The sequence below is a fragment of the Eschscholzia californica genome, unplaced genomic scaffold (genome assembly GCF_041429995.1).
Source record: "Eschscholzia californica isolate CP2 unplaced genomic scaffold, dmEscCali1.0.p SCAF_5, whole genome shotgun sequence".
Taxonomy (NCBI): domain Eukaryota; kingdom Viridiplantae; phylum Streptophyta; class Magnoliopsida; order Ranunculales; family Papaveraceae; genus Eschscholzia; species Eschscholzia californica.
In genome coordinates, this window is record NW_028238472.1 from 17940812 (window position 1) to 17963908 (window position 23097).

The 23097-nt window shown below is 37.2% G+C and overlaps 2 protein-coding genes across 4 annotated transcripts; one reads left to right on the forward strand and one right to left on the reverse strand.

The window, feature by feature from the left end:
• The first annotated feature begins 2391 nt into the window (after positions 1-2391).
• LOC147537591 (phenylcoumaran benzylic ether reductase Pyrc5-like) lies at positions 2392-3956 on the forward strand. Its single transcript, XM_086641745.1, has 5 exons — positions 2392-2628; positions 2722-2856; positions 2963-3200; positions 3287-3490; positions 3664-3956. The coding sequence occupies exons 1-5, from the start codon at positions 2446-2448 to the stop codon at positions 3828-3830; spliced, it is 927 nt and encodes a 308-aa protein (XP_086497871.1). The 5' UTR covers positions 2392-2445; the 3' UTR covers positions 3831-3956.
• An 11577-nt stretch (positions 3957-15533) lies between these two features.
• Positions 15534-18813, reverse strand: LOC147537592 (protein RER1B-like). 3 transcript variants are annotated; one of them, XM_086641360.1, is made up of 4 exons: positions 18607-18813; positions 17752-18130; positions 16023-16203; positions 15534-15885 (listed from the first exon to the last, which is right to left on the reverse strand). In XM_086641360.1, exons 2-4 carry the CDS (start codon positions 18102-18104, stop codon positions 15829-15831), a joined length of 591 nt encoding a protein of 196 aa, XP_086497486.1. In that variant the 5' UTR covers positions 18105-18130; positions 18607-18813; the 3' UTR covers positions 15534-15828. The 3 variants fall into 3 exon arrangements, with proteins under 3 accessions (XP_086497486.1, XP_086497487.1, XP_086497488.1); XM_086641361.1 differs by lacking the exon at positions 18607-18813 and adding an exon at positions 18299-18575; XM_086641362.1 differs by lacking the exon at positions 18607-18813 and adding an exon at positions 18271-18515.
• Positions 18814-23097: the final 4284 nt, after the last annotated feature.

Consider the following 23097-nt stretch of genomic DNA (forward strand, 5'->3'; position numbering starts at 1 on the left):
TTACACATTATTTTAATACCAATTGTACCTTTATCATTTAGTTCTATGAAAGATAAAGGGTTATTATGAGGGAAAATAAGAGATGGGTTCGCTTGTAGGTTGAGACTAGTTTTTGGCAGGCGAATTTAGTTCTACTTTTTTCTCCCTCCCTATTTTTTAAAAAAAACTATCTAATTTATTTCAAGTAAAAAAAACTAAATTTGTAGATATATATATATATATATATATATATATATATATATATATTTGTAAAACTTGTACACATATAGGTAAGATCTAGATTTTTTAATAGTATTTTACACTTGCCCCGGCTAGTACAAAATCCTGATTCCGCCCCTGTTGATATTAAATCATGGAAAACAGTGGATTCGAGAGATTTCGGTATTACTTCTTCCACGATTTCGAATTGATCATGGATAGTTTTGAATATTCTTCAAAGAAAAGGTATATAATCACTTTATCTCCACCTCATTTTCTCTTACTCTCTTTCACTCTAGCTTTCTCCACAATTTCCAGAGATAGATCTTCATTAACATCTTCATCCACCTTCACTTTAAACCACAAATGAAATGAGTTTTATGAGGAAGAGAGCAAGGAGCAAAAGTACTTTTCCAAGAAGAAAGACATAACCAATAAAGAATTGCAGTGGGTTTAATGGAGGATTGAAATGATGAAATATGTTAAGAGTTAGAACTTCAAGATTAATGAAGAAAGAGAAAGTAAGAAGACATTGAAGAAGGGTATTAGACATAATGAGAATGTGTTTTCTCTCTTTCATTGTGTGTATTTGTATGAGTTGTTTGTTTTGTCAAGTTATTTTCCTCATATGAAACTCATTCTATGTGATATCTATTACTAATTGATTGTAAATGCTTGTGCTACAAAAAGTTGATAAAAATCACATATTGGGGCTCTTTGATGTAGTTTTAAGTGTTTCTTAGATTTTGATTACTATTCTATTTTCTTCAAATGAATCTCTCCGATTTAGGTAGGATTGGTAATTTTTTGTTTGATCCCAAAATCCAACTTTAGGGGGGAGTGGGGGTCCGTCTTTTCTCTTGTTGTCCAAGTTTGAATTGCGAGAATCTAAGGTCGAGTAAGATCGAATCAAGCGTCTGTCCAAACGAAAAACTTTGTGCAATCTAAGAAACTCAAGATTATATTCTCGATTTGCAAATCGAGTTTGCAAGATATGCAACTCAAGATTATATTTTGCAAAGCTTGCATATCATGTTTGCAATCTATATTTTGCAAACACAGTTTGTAGTTTACATTATGCAAACACATGTTTACAGTTTACATTATGCAAACACATGTTTGCAGATCAGATTGTTGCAAACACGTTTGTAGAAAAACGTAAGTTCTGGGAGTTTTTTTTTTTTTGAAAAAATATATTGAAAGTGGATCTCGTTAGAAAGCTAATGAAAAATCATTTCTAAATATATAATTTTTAAAGAAATCCGACATCTCAAACAAAAGTTATGTCGATTTAAAGTTTAAGGAAAAATAAAAGAATTTAGTTACACAAAATGACAAAAAGGGGTATTTTAGTATTTACACACTTTTTGACCTAAATAATAATTTTCAAATATTTTGTGCTTTTCTACTCATTTTCAATATCATTTTGACCTTTCTAGAAATTACCCCTTGTTAAAATTGAAAAGAAAAAAGAATTTTTGACGCATGTTCAATTATTTCTATTTTTTTTTACTTCAATTTTTTTTATTTGATTCTATTTTTAATAAGTCAAACATGAACTTTATTTAAATATTATAATTTTCAAGAATAAAGTGAAAAAATTTATGTTTTTTAAGAACACATGGCAAGTGATTTTCTCAAAATTTATGTTTTTTAAGAACAACAATAAATTTATGACTACTATTTTTTTTATTTGATTCTATTTTTAATAAGTCAAACATGAACTTCATATTCAATACTTATTGAGTACCATTTTGGTTGTAGTTTTGGGGAATTCAACTTATTAAGAATATGTTATTTATTGCTGACAAATATAAAGATTTTTCCTAAACTACCCCCATTTAATGTAGAGTATTTCATTGAATACAACATTGATACAAGTGTAGAACCAATTAAAATCTCTTAATGGTATTCAAACTAACCGGTAGTTTTGGAAGTTTTATCATGTTAATAATTAAATAAATGTGTCTTTTTTGAGAAATAATTAAATGAATGTTATAAAAGGAACAAACAGTTTGCATTAAATAACAACCAAACAAAATGGGGCGGAGGGGTATATGATTAACCTAGACATATTCTTGTATTAGATGAATTACATATTTACATTTGACAATAATTTTTTCCTATTTTATGTCTCCTACAACATCATTTATTTCTCTATAAATATATCAGTCCAGACAACCAATTTTTCTCAACTTCATTCTTCTTTGAAAGTGAAAACAAACTTTGTTAAGAACTTAACTAGAAATGGCAGAAACAACTAAGATTTTGATCATTGGAGGAACCGGTAACATTGGAAAGTTCATAGTTGAAGCAAGCGTTCAATCGGGAAATCCAACATTTGTTTTGGTTAGGGAAACCACACTTGCTGATCCTGTTAAACGACAATTAGTAGAGGGTTTCAAGAATTCAGGCGCTACAATTATCTTCGTACGTCTTCCTCACATGAATTATTTAGAATTTTTTTGTATACTAAGAGTATTTATATCAAAAGTTTAAAAATGGTTTATTAATTTTCTACAGGGAGATCTGTATGATCATGAGAGTTTGGTGAAGGCTTGTAAGCAAGTTGATGTAGTGATCTCAGCAGTAGGTTTTCCACAGGTTGCAGATCAGGTCAAAATCCTTGATGCCATCACAGAGGCTGGAAATATTAAGGTAAATCATATCTACAAACTTATATGTACAAAACAAACATCTCAAAATTCAATTTCTATCTAAATAAGGTGGAAACATCATCTGTTTACTAAAAGAATTTGAGCAGAGATTTTTGCCTTCCGAGTTTGGGCACGATGTGGATCGTTCGACTGCCGAGTTCCCAGCTAGGTTTATGTTCAATACCAAAGCTGAAGTTCGACGAGCAACCGAGGCAAAGGGAGTACCATACACATATGTATCTACCAATTTCTTTGCTGGTCTTTTCCTCCGAACTTTGGGGCAGCCTCGAGCTACCTCTCCTCCCAGAGACAAAGTTATTGTCTTAGGTGATGGAAATGTCAAAGGTATATTCTTTACTTTTGAAAGAGCTTAACATATCTTTCGTTCAATAAAAAACGTTATAATAACGTTTTTTTTTTTTGGGTTTCAGCTGTGTTTAATAAGGAAGAAGACATTGGCACCTACATAATCAAAGCTGTGAACGATCCAAGAACATTGAACAAGATTTTGTATATCAGACCACCAAACAATACTCTCTCCTTCAATGAACTTGTGTCCATTTGGGAAAAAAAGATTGGCAAAACCCTCGAAAAGGAGTATGTATCGGATGAGCAAATTCTGAAGAACATTCAAGGTCAGTTACCTCGACCCTAGTTGATCTCGGACTATCTCTTTAGTCGAAGTCATATTTTTATGCTCAGACAAATTCAGATGCAAAAAAAGTTAGATTTATGGCTTGTAGAAAAGCAACACTACTTAAAAGTTCATGGTCTTAAGACAATATTATTTTGTGTTTGTTTTCTGCAGAAGCTCCTGTTCCAACCAACGTGATTTTGTCGATTGCACATTCAGCATTAGTGAGGGGAGACCAAACTAGCTTTGAGATTGAACCTTCATTCGGTGTTGAAGCTTCAGAGCTTTATCCAGACGTCAAGTACACCACTGTCGAAGAATACTTAAACCGGTTTGTATGAGAGAATGGAGCTTTAAGATTGCTTCAGTCACTATGAGCAATTATTATCTTTTATAATTCCTATGAAATAATGTATTCAACTTGGTTTTATTATAAAATGATGATATTTTAGTTGAACCCCGTTAAATGAAATTGTTTTCCAACTTCATTTTTTGTTGTGTCGTCGTGAAACTTGTAAGGAATTTAACAAAACATTCTGACCATACGAGCCTATATATAGAGCTCTTGTTAAAATCAGAGCAGATTTGCAATCAATTCGATCATTAAAATAAAGAGACCTATGCACCATTATGACCATATGAGTCTATATATAGAGCTCTCTAATTTAAAGCCAAAGTATGCTCAAATACTTATCATGATGTACGAGATATTGAAAATCGAAGTGTTATGCACTTAACAGAAGTTCGGATTGAATCTCACATCAGTTAAAAACGAGGGTCATTTGTGAAGTGGTGTAGTGACGTTGGTTAAAACCAGGATCAAATGCAACGTGACATTAATTGTTGGGGGCTAACATGTATTTATGGATCTTCATGACCTAAAGGTGTTCCACCCGTTGAAAACAAAACAATCCTGAGGACCACAATGAGGGTGCGCGTTGGATATGCTTCAGGCACGCTCAAATACTCGACTCGTTGAACAAGGTTGAGTCAAGCACTGATAATCTAACGAATCTTGTTTTAGACAACAAGCTATTTAAATCATCTTAGCACTTCGGGATATGTGGTTAGTGGTGTGGGCATCACAAACCTTCTAACGGTTGAAGATCCAAACACAAGTGAACCGTCTTTTTTGAGCCAACGGCACAAGACCGCGTCCTTCACCCAATAGAAGTGAGGTTTTTTTGCAGATGCCCTATTGATTCCTACAAATAGCACCCAATATCACTTATTTTCTCATTCTAGATTTTTAGCGGTTAGAACATTGTTAGAACGTCATCCTAAAAGAATTCAAGTAAAAGAAGGTTGATTCTTTAGGGCATGAAAAATGTCTTTGTGCCATAAACATTAAGTCAAGAACCATTGACTTAGGGGGTGTATCTATTTTTAGCCTCAAAATCAACCTGATTGTTTTTTAGCCCTTAGTCTTCATCTTCATCTTCACATCAATTTCACCCACAAATTTCGACCACCATCACCACAATTATTGGCCGCCGGCAGCATTGTTTTCTCTCTCTCCCTATTATAGCACACAAACACATTCATGATAAATGCAAAACATTCTTACAAGGCCATGGCTTTGGGGAATAACAAAAGATCTCCGGGGAATAAAGGCTAAATGTGCATATTAATTTTTAGTCCAAAACATTTCTATTTTACCCCCTTCTCCCTTTCTTCCTCTCTTAATCTCTCTAAAACCTATCAGATTTGGGACGATGAAGACAATCATCATACCTGAATTTCTCAAGAACCCAAATCTGATCAAATCGACAAAAAAAAACGAAGAAATCATGCTGTAATTGGAAGAAATGAAAACCCAAAATGCAAATCTTCAATCTTTCTTGGATATGAAAAACTCAAAAAACCTAATTCTTATTTGTTCATTTTCTCAAAAACTCAAATCTGAAGTCTGATCAAATCGACAGAAGGAAGAAGAAATCATGCCCTAGTTAGTAAACGAACTATTTCAATCAACACCAGGGAAAGTAAAGAATGAAAGAGGCCAAACAATGAACAAACAACTACCCAAATATCTTGTTTTTCATGTTAGCATTTAGTAGCTCAAGCTGGTATTAGATATTTAATGGAAAACCCTAATTCTTATGTTCATAGTAAAATAGCCGGATTAGTTTAGTGAACCTCTTTCTAATCTATAAATCTGCTAATTCTTCAACCTACCCGGGCATCTTCAAGTTCTTCTTGAGGATTATATTCCAAATAACCTTTTCTGAACCAAATCAAACTTGTAAACCCACCAGGCCATTTTCATAGTAATATAGGAGATTAAATGCAATAGATTGAAGTGGCTAAAAGCTTAAGAGCTTGAGAGGGAGAGAAGTAGTGTGAGAAAGAGGAGAGATATAATGAAAATCATGGAGAGATTTAGAGAGAGAATGAGCAACTGTGACAAAGAAAATCAGCATGAGAGAGAAATATAGGCCAAATATTAAAAAGTTCATATTTTTGGACTCAACATAAATATGTCCTTTATTCCCCGGAGATCTTTTGTTATTCCCCAAAGCCGCGGCCTTCTTACAAGGGTAACTTACCTCTATGGAGCTGCAATTTTTCCTTTACCCATCTTCAACTCATTCCTAACAACCGACACCATTGTGAAGTCTTCAAAAATTTCTGCAAGATTTACAATCTCTAATGGTGTTTTCAGTGATTGTAGCTTTTTTTGGCCCACCTTCCTTTCGATGATCAGTAGCTAAAGTTTCTTTAGCGCTAGCAAAGAACTTAAACCAGTGCTTGTCAACTCTAGAGATACCGCAAAACAAGACTACCCGTGAACCCGTCCCAACTCCAAACACACTCTACCGGTCTATCTATTCATTTACTAACGTTTCAAAAACAAAACCTTTTTAATATCTTATATACCTCAATGATTTCAGAAGCTTAAAGTTAATAACTTCTAAAAATGGGAAAATGAGGAACCTTTTTTAATGGTTGAATCCATTTGGCTTAATTAATTTTTTTTAATCTAAATTCAAGTAATCTAGAAACAATCCGGCCATGTTTGGAGCGCGGAAATCACGTGAGAATGGAATGTGATTCCTTGGGAATCACAATCCTGACTACTGTTTGGTTTGCGAGAAGTATAGAGGAATGAGATTTCCCCTAAATAGGGTAAATAGGGTAATAGCAAACCTAAGGAGTGTGAGTTTGTGATTCCAAATTCCCGGGAGTGACTTGGTTAAATATTTATCGACTAAATTATACTTAATAAAATATTAGAATGATCACTAATATTAAAATCGTCCTTCACATAATATTTTAACTAAAAAAAAATTAGAAACCTAGGTTATCAGCCACCGCCATAAAAATCTTTTTCGCTCGAACATAACTCTCTTTCCTAACTTTAGTTTTTTCCTTCTCTCTCGTTCTTTGGTCATTCAAATCGATTTTAGAACGTTTGAAAAGATTTTTTTTATCCATGACCTTTATTTATTTTAAATAAATCTTCAAATACAACTTAAATGGGCATATTGCATGACTATTTCATATCTACAAATTTATATAAATAATACTGATTAAATCTATTATATATAAATAACAAAGTTGACCTATGATAAATGTACTTCAAGTAAAAAGATATAACAAGACTTTTATAAAAGTTCACAATCTTATCCCAACACAAACCAAGCAAAAAATTAGGAATCTATCGGGAATAATGGAATTTCTATTCTTGGTCAAACCAAACATCAAACTAAAATAATTGGGTTATTTCCCTAATGGCCCCCAACTTTGTGACCAGCTTCCCGCCTGACCCCTTACTTTGCGAGAAATACCCATATGGCCCCCTTCCGTTATAACACCGTTACTCTCTCTCCTCCATCTCTTTTTCTCTCTCTGCCATGTCACGCCACATCATCTGTTACGCCACCTCATCACCTTCTCCGCCAGAGGTCGCCGGCCGGCGACCTTCAAACTAAAAAAAAAAAAAAAATTCTCTTCTTCCTCTTCCTCTCTCTCTCTCTTCCCCTTTTTCTCACTCTCTAAAATGGCCGGCGAAGGGGGGAACCCTTCGTCGGCCGTCGGTCTCCTACGAGGTATGGGGAAACCAGACCTTCGAAGGCCTGGGATAACCAGACCTCGTCGGTCTGGTTTCCCAGACCGACGGCCAGCGAAGGGTTCTCCCCTTCGCCGGCCATTTTAGAGAGAGAGAGAGAGTGAGAAAAAGGGGAAGAGAGAGAGAGGAAGAAGATGAGAGAGAGGAAGAAGAAGAGAGAGAAAACAGGAGAGAGAGGAAGAGGAAGAAGAGAAAAAAAAAATTAGTTTGAAGGTCGCCGGCCGGAAATTTGGCCGACCGGCGACCTCTGCCGGAGAAGGTGATGAGGTGGCATAACAGATGATGTGGCGTGACATGGCAGAGAGAGAAAAAGAGATGGAAGAGAGATAGTAATGGTGTTATAACGGAAGGGGGCCATATGGGTATTTCTCGTAAAGTAGGGGACCAGGCGGGAAGCTGGTCACAAAGTTGGGGGCCATTAAGGAAATAACCCAAAATAATTTGATTTTCAAGAATCGCATTATGGGAATGAATCACATTCCATTCCCGTGCGCAAAACATGACCTCTTGGTGGTTTTGCACAAGAATGAAAGTTTCTCATAATTAATTTCTTCCAATACCTTACTCATTGATACCTTTATTTAACAATCTTACTCATTAATACCTTTATTTAACATTCTTTAGGCTTCCCTTCATATGTAAAGTTAGCGCACAGTAGTTCGCAAGAAGTATGAAAGGATTGACCATAGTCTTCACAGGTTTTTTATTGAAAATATGTGTCAGTGTTCATACTGAATTTCAATGTTCTGAATACATGGTTCACAAGAACCACCTCACTGTGTAATTATCTTAGTTAGTGAATAAGATGAGCATTTTCGGTTTTTCTAAGGAGCCGAAGCCTAAAAAATCTACTGACACATCTTTGTAATATGATCCAACATGAAATAGGGTCTTTCCCCAATTCTTTTTTTCCTGATAAGGCCACCTTCGAGATTCATGTTCAGCTTGAGTTAAAACTTGTATAATATTATGGGTTTTTTGCACAATGAACAACAACCCAAGTTTGTGGAACTTAGGCTGGCATCTGTTCTTGTTTTGCAGATTCAAGAGGAATTTGGCTCATTCGACAAATATTGCTGGAGTTCTGTGATCATCAACCAATAAGAATTGGACTCAATTATGCACATCAAGTACCGGTTAAGACCTCAGAGGTCGAGGTAATGAGCAAGGATCGTTTAATGAAGAGGGGCTTCCGATGTGTCGGACCAACGGTTGTGTATTCATTCATGCAAGTAACAAAGATAGTGAATGATCATCTTCTTAGCTGCTTCAGATACCAGGAATGCAATTCCAATATTCTTAAGGATTGTGAAGAACAACATGTTCAGAAGGTCGAGAATATGGAAGTAGTGGGGAAAGCTTTGGACATAATGTGTTTATCCCCCCTGTTTGAAATGCAGAGTTATCATTTTTTTCTTCTTTCCTTTTGGAGTTTCCCTTGGCAAACAACATACCATTCTAGTGATGATGATGAGTAGAAAATGTAAAAGCATGTACAGATATGACAAAAGCAGGTGTCTCTAATTCTGGCTGGTAAAGAAGATATTGCATTGGTCTTGGTGTTGCATTCTCTTTCTATGTATATGTTGGGTTATGGTGACTACTAGTGTTCTAAACGGAATCTCAGACATCTATTGTCTAACACTAGTATTCCCAGGATCACATGCATAAGCTAATAATTAGCTAAGACTTATATCTATGTCATTGATGTCTCTCCATATTCCCAATAGCCACTTTCATGTCATACTTGGTGGTCAAGGTGTCGCTTAGCTCTTCGATGTCTCTATAGTCGAGAAGATATTTTAGAGTCGTCAGCAAAGTCAACCTGTAAAGCGACTATTATGTGTTGAACCTTATTCTTGCCCACGGCTAGGGATAGCCTTTAGTGAAATACTTCACAAGACCTAGTGAGATTAGATTGATTATCGGTTTCAATCTCCACTGATCGAAATTTATCCCTTTTAACGTTCTGTACTTTCGCTCTGGTATACCAAGAGAGTCGCCGTTTAATGAACTATGCCATTCTTGGGGCATATCTCAGCGAAAGGAGATTCATCCTCTCCCCCTCGGTCACTTCTCAAAGCCTCATTCTTTTTGTTAAGTTGAGTTTCTACTTGGTTTTATAAAGCTCAAATTTTCCGATTAGTATGTAATATAACGGAACCAAGTGGAGTCATCGATAAAGGTGATGAAGTACGTTTTGCCACCTTAGGTTTGAACCATCTTTAATTTACATAGTTCACTGTAAATTAAGTCTAAAGACTTGAACGACGTCTTAGTCATTTTTGACTCTACACATGTTTGACATGTTCGTCTTGAGTTATTTCGAGTTTCAAAATTAACTCGAAGTTCATTAATTTCTTGACTTATTATTCACATCTCATAGTCTTTCATGACAAATATTGGAGGTCTTAACAATATACGCAAAATTATTAATTTCATTAATAATAGGTGCCTTCGTTATTACAGAGGTAACATTTAGTTTAAATAACCCTCCACATAAATCGCCCATACCAATATATATATATATCCCTTTCTTAAATAAGATAAAGATATCTGGCAGAAAGACCAGTTTGAACCGTTCTCACTTATAAGGGAACCAGAAATCAAGTACTTTCGAATGTCTGGAGCATGGAGTACATTGGTCAAAGTCAGTTCTATATCGGAAGTGAATTTTACCACGATCTCCCCCTTTACTTGGACTTGGGTGGTCGAGTCGTTTTCCTTGAATAAGGTCTATCCTTCGACTACCTCCGTATAGGAAGAAAATAGGCTTTTGTCACTACAAATGTGACGACTTGCCTCGGTGTCGAACCACCATTCTCTCTGATTGTTAACCAAGTTAACTTCATATGCCACTGCATAGAGGTCCATCTTCTGAAGTTTCTTAGATACTTTTTCAGTTTCAGTAGTCTTAAGGCAATGAATCTAATTTTCGATGTGTTTTACTAATGAAGCTTGGTTCTTAACCTTTTCCTCTCGATTGTCATATGTGGAGCGACAATCTTTGGCTAGGTGGTCCCGCTTTCCACAGTTGTAGCATTTTCCAAACTTCTTCTTTTTCTTCGGCTTCCCTCTGTTTTAAGACGTATGCTTGCGCTTCAGGGTGAAGTCAGTTCCCTTGAACTTCTCTGGTTTTTCTCTGTATGTAATATTAGGCGGAAGAACCCGTAGAGTTGTTCTTGTTCTTGCCATTTTTCTGAAACACACAGATAACCAAATCAAAATCTTATAACCAGAGAAATAATCGTTATAAAATGTCTTAAGATTGTTGTTCCTCTGGGTATGGTTTGAGTTCACTTTTTATCTTTGTCTTGTCTTGATTAAGACAGAGTCTGGGTTGAAGTAGGGAACTTCCTTTCTGTAAGTTATAGAGAGATAGACCATAAGCGAATAATGATTTATCAAAATTCCTTCATTCGGATTAACCGAGTTAGACAAAAATTAATGGAGTCGAGGCGAGAATAGATTATCTTTCCTTAAGACATTTTACACCCCCGTAACAGTACCATACGTTAGGGTGTATGCCTTCGGGACACGACGACTTTCCTTTCAGAATTTTAAGATGGTACTTTTATATTATGAAAGCGGACGAACCTTCGTAAATAATATGAGCTCTTGGACTGATGTAAATATATCTTTTAGACACTTGACTATTATAATTTCATTCAGATACCTCTCTTTGGAATTCCAAATACACCAGAATAAATACTGATTATAGAATAGAAGAGAAGAAGAAAATAGACGAGATTCACTTGGAGATTTCTTTCTTCAAAATTCTAGATATACTAGAATACTTCCAAATCAGATTTATATTCCAGACACACTAGAATACTGATTTTTAGAAGAGAGGAAAAGAAGAAGATGAATTGGATGAAAAATGAAGTGGGGTTGGGTTGTTTAAATAGGATTCGAATAGGTACATGTGGTTTTTGGGGTCAAAGGACATATCCCATCAAAGTGGCGGACTTAACTTGAAATAACTGTCTAGACAAGAGGCGGTGGCAATCTAGACCGTTGGATTGATCTCAAGAACACGGAAGGAACGCCTACCGTTGATCTGTCCCGAATCTGGTCTAACGCGCTAAAGCATGAGCCGTTAGATTAAGATCGTAGGATCCCACCATTAGCCCGATGCCGGATTAGTCCGGACCTTTGGATCTGCAAGGATCCAATGCTTATAGACGGTGACCGAAGCTAGCCCGAGGCTCCTAATCGCGCGACCGTCGGATCTTGTTAAATCCCGCGGAGTGAACGCGAGCCGTCCAGATCTGGATGCGTTCGTTTCGCTCAAATGGCCCCAAATTGACTTTTCCAATTTGACGCTTTAGTCTCTATTTTGACCGATCTTCGTTCAAACTTTAAACTTGAATTTCTCATTCATCTGGAATTGGAATTGAGTGATTCTTGGCTCTAAGTTGAAGAGCTCGAATAGGCGAACTCGATGGCACATTCTGTTTCTGAGTTTGATGAGTCGGTTCAAGCCAAAATTGGCTCCGATTCCAACATTGGTTACACGAGAAACCGAGATAAAAATGAATCAATTGGTGAATGAAAGAAATAAAAAGTCGATCATAAATTGATGTTAAACGATGTAACAGAAAAACAAAATCGAAAAATTGGAAGAAATGTAAAGGAGCTGACTATAGACCCCAATCTCCAGCAGATTATAGACCCATTAGTCTGCTCAACACCACTTATAAAATCATCACCAAAATTCTTGCCAATAGGCTTAAACCTATCTTAACTGAAATTATCTCCCCTTTCTAGGCAGCATATGTTCCAGGTAGGCAAATTACGGACAACATCATCATTAGCCAAGAGCTTATACACTCCTATAAGAAAATCAAAGGAGCTAAAAGCAATTTTGGTCTCAAGCTCGATATGTCCAAGGCTTTTGACCGTATTGAATGGAACTATCTGCAGAGCGTTATGCATATGATGGGTTTTACCCCTAATTGGATTAAGATGATTAATACTTGCCTCACTACCAGTTCCATGGCTGTTCTCATAAATGGGCGCCCTGGCTTAAACTTCGATGTTAGTCGTGGGATTAGATAAGGCGACCCGTTCTCGTCGTTCCTGTTCACGATAGCTATGGAAGGTCTCAGTCGGTTGTTAGAGAAAAAGCATAGCAATTCCTCCTTCATAGGCTTCCCTATTCCTGATTCGGAGCTCACCATCAACCACCTTCTTTTTGCAGATGACTGTATTATCTTCAGGCAGAATTCTCTTGACAACATCTATAATCTTAAGCTTATTCTGAAAGAATTCAGCGAAGCTTCGGGGCAGATGATCAACTATTCTAAATCCAATATCTTCTTCTCTAAAAACTCGCACCTGAAATTTAAACGTATGATCATCCGGGAGCTCAAAGTCCACCACTCTTCCGTGGGCGATAAATACCTTGGCACTAATCTTTTCATTGACAGGAACAAAAAGTTAGCTTTCCAACCTCTTCTTACCCAAATTAAAAACAAGATCGCCAAATGGCAGTCTCATCTCCTTTCTCAAGCTGGTCGCTCGGGTAGTTATTTCTACTATCGCAGCGGCCTTTCCCCGATACCAAATGCAGTGCTTTGCCATCCCGAAAGGCATATGCACCAGCATTGAGTCCCTCCAAAGGACTTTCTGGTGGGGAAAATCCAAAACGTTCCAAACTATCAACTGGTCGGCCATCTGCAAGCCGCGTAAACTTGGAGGACTTGGCTTTCGTCTTCCCCTTCTTGACAACCAGGCTTTCCTCAACAAGATCAATGGGCGCCTTATCAACAATCCCCAAGCTGTCTGGGTTCAAGTGCTTAAAGGAAAGTACTTCCCCAGGTCTCATAAACCCTCTCAACCTAAAGCTAATCACTCCTGACCTTGGAAATCCATCACCAAACAGTTCAATCAGATGGAGGGTCTGATCTTCTGGGATATCAACAAAGGAGAGAAGATCAATATCTGGCAGGACTTCTGGATTCCTAATCACTCCCCTCCCATTACTAACCAAAGTGGGTCAAACCTTAAATGGGCAACTCAACTCATAACTAACAATACATGGAATATAAATGCTTTATATAATTGCTTTAACAGTGACATCTGCAGCTCAATCCTGTGTATAAACCTTCAGAGTAACCAGGAGGATAAACCGACATGGACGCTAACTAAATCAGTAATTTTTCCATAAAATCGATGTACAATTTTTTGAGAACAGGAAGTGCTAACTTTATGCAGGATCAAAACGATTTGTTTTCCATCTGGAATATGAATAATATCCCTTGTATAAAACTATTTCTATAGAAATGTTGTACTAACAGTTTACCAATGAAGGCAAAAATCGGTAAATTCATTGGAAACTCATACTCTTGTATAAACTGTAATGAAAACGAAACATTGGACCACGTGATGCTACATTGTACTTTTGCGAAAGCGATATGGTTCCATTTTCAGGTTAGAACAGATCAAATAACTACGACAAATCAATGGATACAAAAATGGAAAAATTTAGATGAGAAACTTACTAATCTGTACGCCAAAATTCTTTGGTTTATATGGAAAGCGAGATGTGAAAACTGTTTTACCACAAACAAACAAAGTCCGAGACAAATGATAGACAGGATTAATAATACCTCTACTACGCCTCTTAAGATTGAATCTATTATAACTAACAAATGCAGGGAAAAAACTAAGCAACAAACATGGAGACCTCCATCGACACCATTCCTTAAGCTAAACGTCGACGCCTCTTTTTCCACTTTCTCTGAACCAGCCGGAATAGGATGTATCATTGGGGGATGCAGAATCAAACTTCATTGTAGCAGCAGCTGACACAGTTCGAGGCCAGAACGCGAAAGAATGCGAAGGCATGGCCATCCTCTCCAGTATAAGATAGGCCATACAGTTGAACATATCCCACGTTCATATAGAGAGTGATGATCAAGCACTAATACTTTTCATCAATGGTCAAAGTGTCGGACTTCAGTGACAATCCAAAAAGATTATGCAACAAGTGACGGACCTCAAAGACAAATTCGCCAGCATTATATTAACCTTTGTTCCTAGAGAATGCAATGCTCAAGCAGACGCTCTTGCAAAATGGGGTAGAAGACATGGGCACAGGAAAGTTTGGAATGTTGTACCTTCTTTTATTTTTGATGTACGCCTGAGACCTTGTTTGTGTGTGTTGTTTAATGTCATTTCCTTTCATCAAAAAAAAAAAAAAAGTAGCTACCATATGGACCTCCGTAAAGGAGTGTTTATAATGACAAAATTAGCGTGGACATAAAGATTGCAAAGAGAATTACAATAAAAGAACAATATGAAATAAAATCAGGAGAATCTTTGATCCCCTTGTCCTCTCTTAGCCCACTGTGGGGAGGGTGCCTGTTGACTGAGGCACCCTCATGGCCTCATCTGCTTCATAAGGCAATAGACTTTAAAAAAATAGACCACGTCCACCACTTCTTCCTCCACTCCACTCCACACACCACCACCATCACCTCCTACCACAAGCATCATTTTCCGCCTCTCTATGAGACGGAGAGTGAATGCTTCACATAAACTACAATGCTCGACCAGAACCCTCGATTAAGGATTTTAGGGTTTCAGGTGGAACTCGCCATAGAGGTTCTTTAAACCCTCTCGTCCGAAAAAGAGTTAAATTTTAGAGAAAGAGAGAGAAAAAGAGTTAGAATTTTAGAGAGATTCGGTAGGGAGATTTAGAGAGAAGAGAAATAGTGGTGGTTGGAGACCTGGAAAAAAATTTAAGGGTCGGCAATGATGGCGGTTTGCCCCTTGCCAGCATGAAAAGGAAGAACGGTGGTGCGGACTATGGTTTGGCCCACGACCAACAATGTACAATCCACTCTTGTCATAGGTCTGTCACCATCTGGACATACAAAATTTTCCAAACTGCAGAGCCACTCCAAGTACTCTCTTAAACACAGAAGGAAGCCAAACCATAAAACACAGACGGGGCAAAAAAGAATTTTCGTTCAGAGTAAATTTCTAAGAATTTGAAACAAAATATATCTTCATCATAGTTGGTATACACCCAGAAGTTTCCCCCTCCAGACCTCAAAAGAAGCGTGTCTGACTCAAGTTAACTTCATGCATTTCTAATAGTACTAGACTTGAAATCGCATAATTCAATTAATGACCATAAAGTATATGTTTTTTCAGAAAAAAAAAAATGAAGGCTAACTAGATCTTGACTATTTTGCTCAGGCTCATCTTCCTTTACTCGTTCAGGAGCAGGAACCCAAGAAAACTAAAAATCAATCCTACTCCCTCGGTAGGCCACCACTGCTACCAGCTGAAGGCTTCTTCTTGTCGTACCTCTGTTAGAATGTAAAATGGAAAGAATTAGTAGAAGAAATTCTCACCTACAAAAACGACTTCCACAATTCCGTCACCTAATGGAAAAGTATCTTGGTGGTGGTGGAAGGTAAAGAATAGGAAATTATTCAAGGATTACCTGTTTTCCAATACTGAATGGAATGTATTTATATTTGATCATGTGTAGAATTTGACGCTTCATCGTGAGGACAAAAAGAACAATCCAGTAAAGGAGCAATATAGGCCAGAAGACAGGGACATCAAACACCGAGAAAAAAGTCATAACAAATGCTACACAGAAAGCCTTGGTGATCGAATACCTAAAACCAGAAGATAGAGCAAGGTTATGTAAAGAATCAGAATCCCATCAACATAAACACAAAAAGTTCATCAGCAGAGAGAGAGAGAGAGAAACATAGTAGAATAAACTGGTAAGAGAAATGTTGGCATCAAAATGAACACATATCATTAGTACAAATATAAGATGCTTTCGAAAGCTTTAAGCCTATAACAATAAAATCGAACTATCAAACAAGTGTGAAAATTGGCGCCACGGCCACCACTCTCATTAGCACGTGTTTCATCCATCCCAAGTCATAACTACTGCAAGAAGTAGAAGTGAATCTAGTTTTGGACCTCAACTTCCCTTTTAGCTTCTCTGATTAATCTCTACCATACTAAACAACATATATGTAAATATTAACTATAGAAATGATATTTCTTTTATTATATGATTCAGCATCCAGCTCCAAGAGAGTAGTTTCCTAACATACCCAAAGCAATCAATCGGAAAAAAAAAGGTGCCTAGTTTGTACACATTTCATTTTTTATTTGAAGCAAACACAACCTAAGACCCGTTCGGAAGAGGGTGGTACTTATGTTACACTCAAATAAAGGTATATTGTTCAACAGATCTCCACTTTGAAAGCTATTAAAACCCAATCTGGTTAAGATTTAAGATGATAAGAAAAATACTAAGCTCTGAATTTCAAATACGATTATGCAGAGATCAATAACACAGTGATATTCTCTGAGATTATACCTATGAATCCCAAAACTGCAGTCCTAAATAGTAGCGTTCTGCTATACTGATCCTATTCTGCCATTCATAATGTTGTTCCATATGGAAATAAGTACTCCGTACTTAATTGATGGAAATCCGTCCAAATCCCTTATGAACTTATTTCCGTGCATTCATTAAATCTTACATCCAGACAATCACTCCATCAAAACTTCAAATAAAACGAAGAGATAAAATCACAGATTCACGTATTCGGAATCATTATCCAAATCCAGACCCGAGGGAGAAAATGTTTGCAGGGATCTAGCCTCTAGGACTGCTGATCGCAGAGAGATCATATATTTACCTCAAAGACTATATTTTTTTTACCTGAATGGTGCTACATCAGCAGTCAGCCACTTTCCATACTAAAACTCAATGATCAACAAGTAAGATACGGCTATTAATTACTATTCAGGAAAGCTATTAACTGCTTTCCAAGATGCAATTTTGCATAATAGTGGAACCAAATCGTGCAAATTCCGTGCATTATCAAACGGCATAAGAATACAGATTCCGATATTTATAATTATTATCCAAATCCAGATCAGAGGTAACAAAAAAACATTCTGCAGGATGCGTAGGTAGCCAACCAACCCGAAGAGATAAAAAACTATCAAAAACATGTTATATATGAGCTGTTTCTTGCCTTGAATGGTGCTCGGCTATTAATTACTCTTCAAGACACGCTATTAAGTATTAATTGGGTTGCTATTACAAATGCAAATTTGCATAAGAGTGAAATCAATTTGTGCTTGATAAATAGCTTAGCTAATATGGAAACTAAGTAAAGAGGAAGAAAATTTACCAGAACTTGAACTCAGGGAGTCGGCGGATGAAAGGCTTGAATTCATCTGAACCTTTTGTTGGCAAAGAAGCCCCATCCATAACTTCCATCTCCGGGTCAACCTTTGGTGATAGAAACCCAATTAAAAGATTCAAGATATAAATCCCAAGCCCATAAGAAATGATGTAAAACCCTTGAACATAGTAGACACGCAAAATATAAATCGATGCAACAGCTAAAGTTCCTAGCCATCTTTGAACTGGAAGAGGGGTAGATTTATCCAAATAGTGCTGAAAAACCCTAGAAAAATCACTTCTCCATTTTGCCATGGGCGCCATAACAGCTGGTCCCTCGTCCGCTCCAATTCCCTCCATCAAGATTTTTCAAGTCTTGATCCTTCCTGTAGATCAATTAAAGCAATGAACTGGTAAGTTTAGTGAAGAAATCCACTATACAAGTGCAAATACTAATTGAAGCAACAAAAATTAGGGTTCTAAATTGCTTGCTTCCTGTAGATCTTAAAACAACAAGAATATATACCAAGTTCAACAAAACATAACCTATCTACCCTAAGTTTAAGTTGCAGATCTTGGACGAAGAAAACCCAGATATCAATGAGAAACGTTCTAGCAATTTCTTTACTATTGCTATAAAACAAGAGTTGCGTTAGACTAGATCTGAGATATAGAAAAAAAAAACCGAAAAAGAAACCCTAGAACTTCAACAACAGGTGGTAAGTATTAGGGTTTCCATCTATAGAAATAAATATTAGATCAAGAACGAGTGAAGGAAAACGTTGGGTAACAAAACCTAGAGCAAAGAAATAAGGGAAAATTAGGGTTTACAAAGAAATCATGAATGGAGATCCGTAATCACCTTAGTAAAAAATTCTGCTCCAGAAAAGAGGGAATGTATTTTCTGATTTCTCTTTTCAGGATGAAGTAATCAAACTACTGACTATCTATCTAGTATTTGATTGTCGTTTCGTCTTGTATCGTTTTTTATCTTCAAAATGTTAATAGAGAAAAGATGCGTGGTCAAATTTTGATTAGGATAGAAAACAGAAGACAGAGGTGAAAACCCAACTGCCGGAAAAACGGCACCAAAATAACGTAACTGTCCAACAAAGTTTTTTTTTTTTTTTTTTTTTTTGAGAAATCGACTAGTAGTCGTTACAAGGCATTGATGCATCATTAAGATGTGATAAGCACGATAACCGCCTAAGTTAAACCAAAATTAAAGAGGCCTAAAGTCCGACAACATCTACTTTATTTAGTGCCTAAATTACATGGGATAAATCTTGGTGATAAACTGTTTCCACCAGACTCGATCCCATGACCTCATGAGCTTAAGAGGGATGCCCAACAAAGTTTTTCTTGGTTTGGTAGTCGTTGATTTTCGTGAGAGCAAACTCGACTGGGGTTCCCAAATGAAGGACTCTATAAGCACCCGACCATTTTTTAAGCACCTGGAAAGCAGGCGTCATTTGTTAAAATCTAATGTCTCTTTTAAAAAAAAAATAACAGTCACTGACTCTACTTTCTTTCTCTAACCGCATCCCTCACTAAAGGGTACCTCTCATTTATTATTAGAGATATGGAAATGGATTGGCCACCCGATCCATATTGACACCCAGTCCACCTGATACACACAACCGGCGAAGATAGGATAACTCCACATATTGTATTTAAATTACTATCATTACTTGTATAGTTGTATATCTTCATTAGTTGATTTACCCTAATTGTCATAGTTATTAGTATAAATACATGTATATTACTAATTTGATTAATATAATAGAAAGTTAACATATCCACAACTCATCTTTCTCTCTACTGTTCTTGGTTTCTCTCTCTCTTTATTCTTAATCAACCGAATTATCTAAGTGATAGTTCTCACATGGTATAAGAGCAACTTATCATTATTTATTTTTTTAATCCATGACCTCTACTATTGATATCTCTTCTGAAAATGGTGCAAACAACTCTTTTTCTCCTATGTTTATGTTCACCATTCGGACTCTCCGACTATTGTCTTGATTACCTTACTTCTATGTGGCGATAACTATGCCTTCTGGTCTCAGGGGATGAAAATGACTCACTGAGTTAAAGACAAGCTTGGTTTCGTTGATGGTTTTATCCTGAAACAAACTTCTCCTACTGAGTTGCACGCATAGGAATGTTGCAATGATTTTAGTCTCTAGCTGGCTTGTTAAACCCAGATTTTCGCCAATCTATTCTTTATGATGAAACCGTGACTGACATTTAGCGAAATCTATATGATCAGTTTCATGAAACTAATGCACCGATAATTTTTCAACTCAAACGTGCGATTTCATCGTTGAAACAAGTAGGTTCTTACGTCTCCACCTATTTTACACATCTCAAAACTCTACAAGATGAACTTGATTCATTATTGGTCGTGGAACCTTGCTTACGCGTACAAGCTAAATCATTACTTAATTGGTTTAATCAAGATCGAGCCATGGAATTCCTCCAAGGACTTTATGATCGTTTTACCGCTATTCGGAGTCAAATACTTCTTATGGATCATTTTCCTTCCATTCTTAAGATTCATAGTCTTGTTAAACAGGAAGAGGTTCAACAAAATCTCATGCATGACACCACTACAAGTCCTGAAGACGCTACCTTGGTCGTTGGTTCACATGGTCCCTCTTCGGCTCAACAGTTTGACCGTCCTGAACGGTCTGATAGGGCTGACCATTCTCGCCCAAAATGTTTACGGGTACTGTGACTATTGTAGGCAACATGGCCACCTTCAAGCTACTTGCTATAAGTTGCATGGATTTCCTCCACGTACCCGCCAAGCCCAACTCGATGGAAATGTTGTTGCTGGACCTGTTCCTGACCCTACCCATCCAGGAGTGCCTTTAGCCACATCTATGACTCGAGATCAATATCATCACCTGGTCCAATTATTTGGACAACAGAAGACACTTCAAGGCAATATGGATTCTGTAGCCGCTAAAAATTTTTGCGCTCCTCTCTCTTTCTTCTCCATTTTAACGATTGCTCCTCCAAATTATTTTGTTCGTTTACTTGATGGTTCACGGTCTCGTGTATTTCATATTGGTTTCGTTCCTTTTACTAAGTTTATCTAAACAATGTTTTACATATCCCTTCGTTCAAGTTTAATCTTATCTCGGTCTCTGAGATTACTAAATCGCTCAATTGTGACGTTACATATAATTCGTCTTCTTATATTTTTCAAGACAAAGTGACAACAAGGACGATCGGACTTAGTGATTCCCACGATGGGCTTTACTTCCTTCGCACAGAACCTAGAATTTTGTCTTCTTTTGTTTCTAGTATATCTAATTCTTTTGATGTATGGCACTGGCGTCTAGGCCATCCTTCTTTAGTTCGTTTCAAGTTTATTTTATCTAAGTTTTCATGTATGAAAAGCAGTTTAGTGGATAAAATTCCTTGCGATGTATGTCCCATTTCCAAACAACTCGTCTTTTTTTTTTCACATAGTTTTTCTACAACTTCTTGCCCATTTGAATTAGTTCATGCCGACTTATGAGGACCGTTCTCTGTGAATTCCCATTCGGGTTGTCCTTATTTCATCACCATTTTCGATGATTTTTCCCGTTGCACTTGGATTTTTTTAATGCATTCCAAGTCCAAAACGTGTAAATTTATTTCTAAATTTGTAAACTATACTATCACTTAATTTAATTCTACTATTTCCACTTTGCAAACGGTAAAGGGCGCTACATTTTTCCCACAATTACGAACATTTAGATCCAAATGGATCGAAATTCCTTTCTCATAATCCTCAACAATTCTCCAATGACAAAAGCATCATTCATCAACGGAGTTGTGCGTATACCCCTCAACATGGGTGGTAGAATGCAAACATCGTCACATTCTCGATGTGGCCTGGCCCTTTCGTTTTCAGGCCCACTTACCTTTGACTTTTTGAGGCAAATGTGTCTTGTTGTTTAATCAATAAGATTTTTACACCCGTTCTCAACGGTCTTTCCCCTTACGAAGTTCTCCTTGGTTCCCTTCTCACTCTCGATCACCTTCGTGTTTTTGGGTGCCTTTTGTTATGCCCACAACACGCAAGTTCGAAATAAAATGGATCCTCGTGCCTCTCCCGACATTTTTGGTGGCTATCCTAATGGTCAAAAAGGATATCGTGTTTTCGACCTCAATACACATAAAATATTCAGTTCTCGTCACGTCACTTTCCATGAAGATCGTTCTCCGATGGCACGTCAACTTTCACTAATGTCTACTTCTTTACCATTTCTGTCAATTCAAAACAATGAATCATTTGAATTTCTGATTCCCTCCCTGGAACATCAGCAGCAAGTAGTGGTTGACACCCCTTCTGCTGACAAGCGCTTTCGGCACCCTCCTCTCTATTGGGCCCTCCCTCTTCCGCTCCTGATCTCTCTATGTCTCCAACAGGGTGCCTCCAGACCATTTTCCCCTACCAGTGGGCTCTGATCCACCTTCTGTTGGGTCGTCCCCCCTCTTTCCACTCCCAATGCCATATGTAGGCACTCCCTCTTCACATCAAACAACTATACTGGCCACCACCAATCTCGATCGTCCCGTACGCTAGTGTCGTCCCCCCGACTCGTCTTGTTGACTATGATTTTCATAATATCTCTTTGTCGTTCTCCAATCATAAATCCGACGTCTCCTACTCATTGACTCACTATCTCTCCGTCGATTCACTTCTCACCAAAAAATTTGACATCCATTCTCTCGGTCTCTGAACCAACTTCCTTCACCCAAGCCATATCTTCGCCTCATTGGCGCGATGACTTGGCCAATGAAATCAAGGCCCTTGAATCAAATAATACTTGGACTATCACCGATTTGCCACACGACAAACATCCCATTGGTTGTAAATGGGTCTATAAGATTAAATTTCGATCTGATGGATCCATCGAACGGTATAAAGTCGGTCTCGTCGCGAAAGGATACACTCGAATAGAAGGACTTGATTACCACGATACCTTCGCTCCATTGCCAAACTTGTTACCGTTCAGAATCTTTTATCGATCGCCGCGATAAAAGGTTGGTACATTCACCAATTAAACGTTAACAATGCCTTTCTCCAAGGTGACCGTGATGAAAAAGTTTTCATGAAATTACCCCTGGATTTTCCACTAAGGGGGGGTCTCACGTTTGTAAGCTAAATAAATAACAGTGGTTTTCGAAGTTTTCCAATGTTCTTCTGAAACGAGGATTTGTTCAGTCCCTTTCAGATTATTCCCTTTTCACTTATTCCACCTTCTCTTCCTCGCTACATTTCCTGGTTTATGTTGATGACATCATCATTATCGGAAACAACAATTCTGCCATCTCTGATTTGATATCTTTC

Excerpts from the sequence above, each read along its gene's own strand:
- LOC147537591 (XM_086641745.1), top strand. The coding sequence starts at position 2,446 with ATGGCAGAAACAACTAAGATTTTGATCATTGGAGGAACCGGTAACATT. Across the intron at positions 2,629-2,721 it reads CAGGCGCTACAATTATCTTC|GGAGATCTGTATGATCATGA; the intron begins GTACGTCTTCCT and ends AATTTTCTACAG. Across the intron at positions 2,857-2,962 it reads CAGAGGCTGGAAATATTAAG|AGATTTTTGCCTTCCGAGTT; the intron begins GTAAATCATATC and ends GAATTTGAGCAG.
- LOC147537592 (XM_086641360.1), bottom strand. The coding sequence starts at position 18,104 with ATGGAGGGAATTGGAGCGGACGAGGGACCAGCTGTTATGGCGCCCATG. Across the intron at positions 16,204-17,751 it reads CTCCCTGAGTTCAAGTTCTG|GTATTCGATCACCAAGGCTT; the intron begins GTAAATTTTCTT and ends TTCTGGTTTTAG. Across the intron at positions 15,886-16,022 it reads CATTCAGTATTGGAAAACAG|AGGTACGACAAGAAGAAGCC; the intron begins GTAATCCTTGAA and ends ACATTCTAACAG.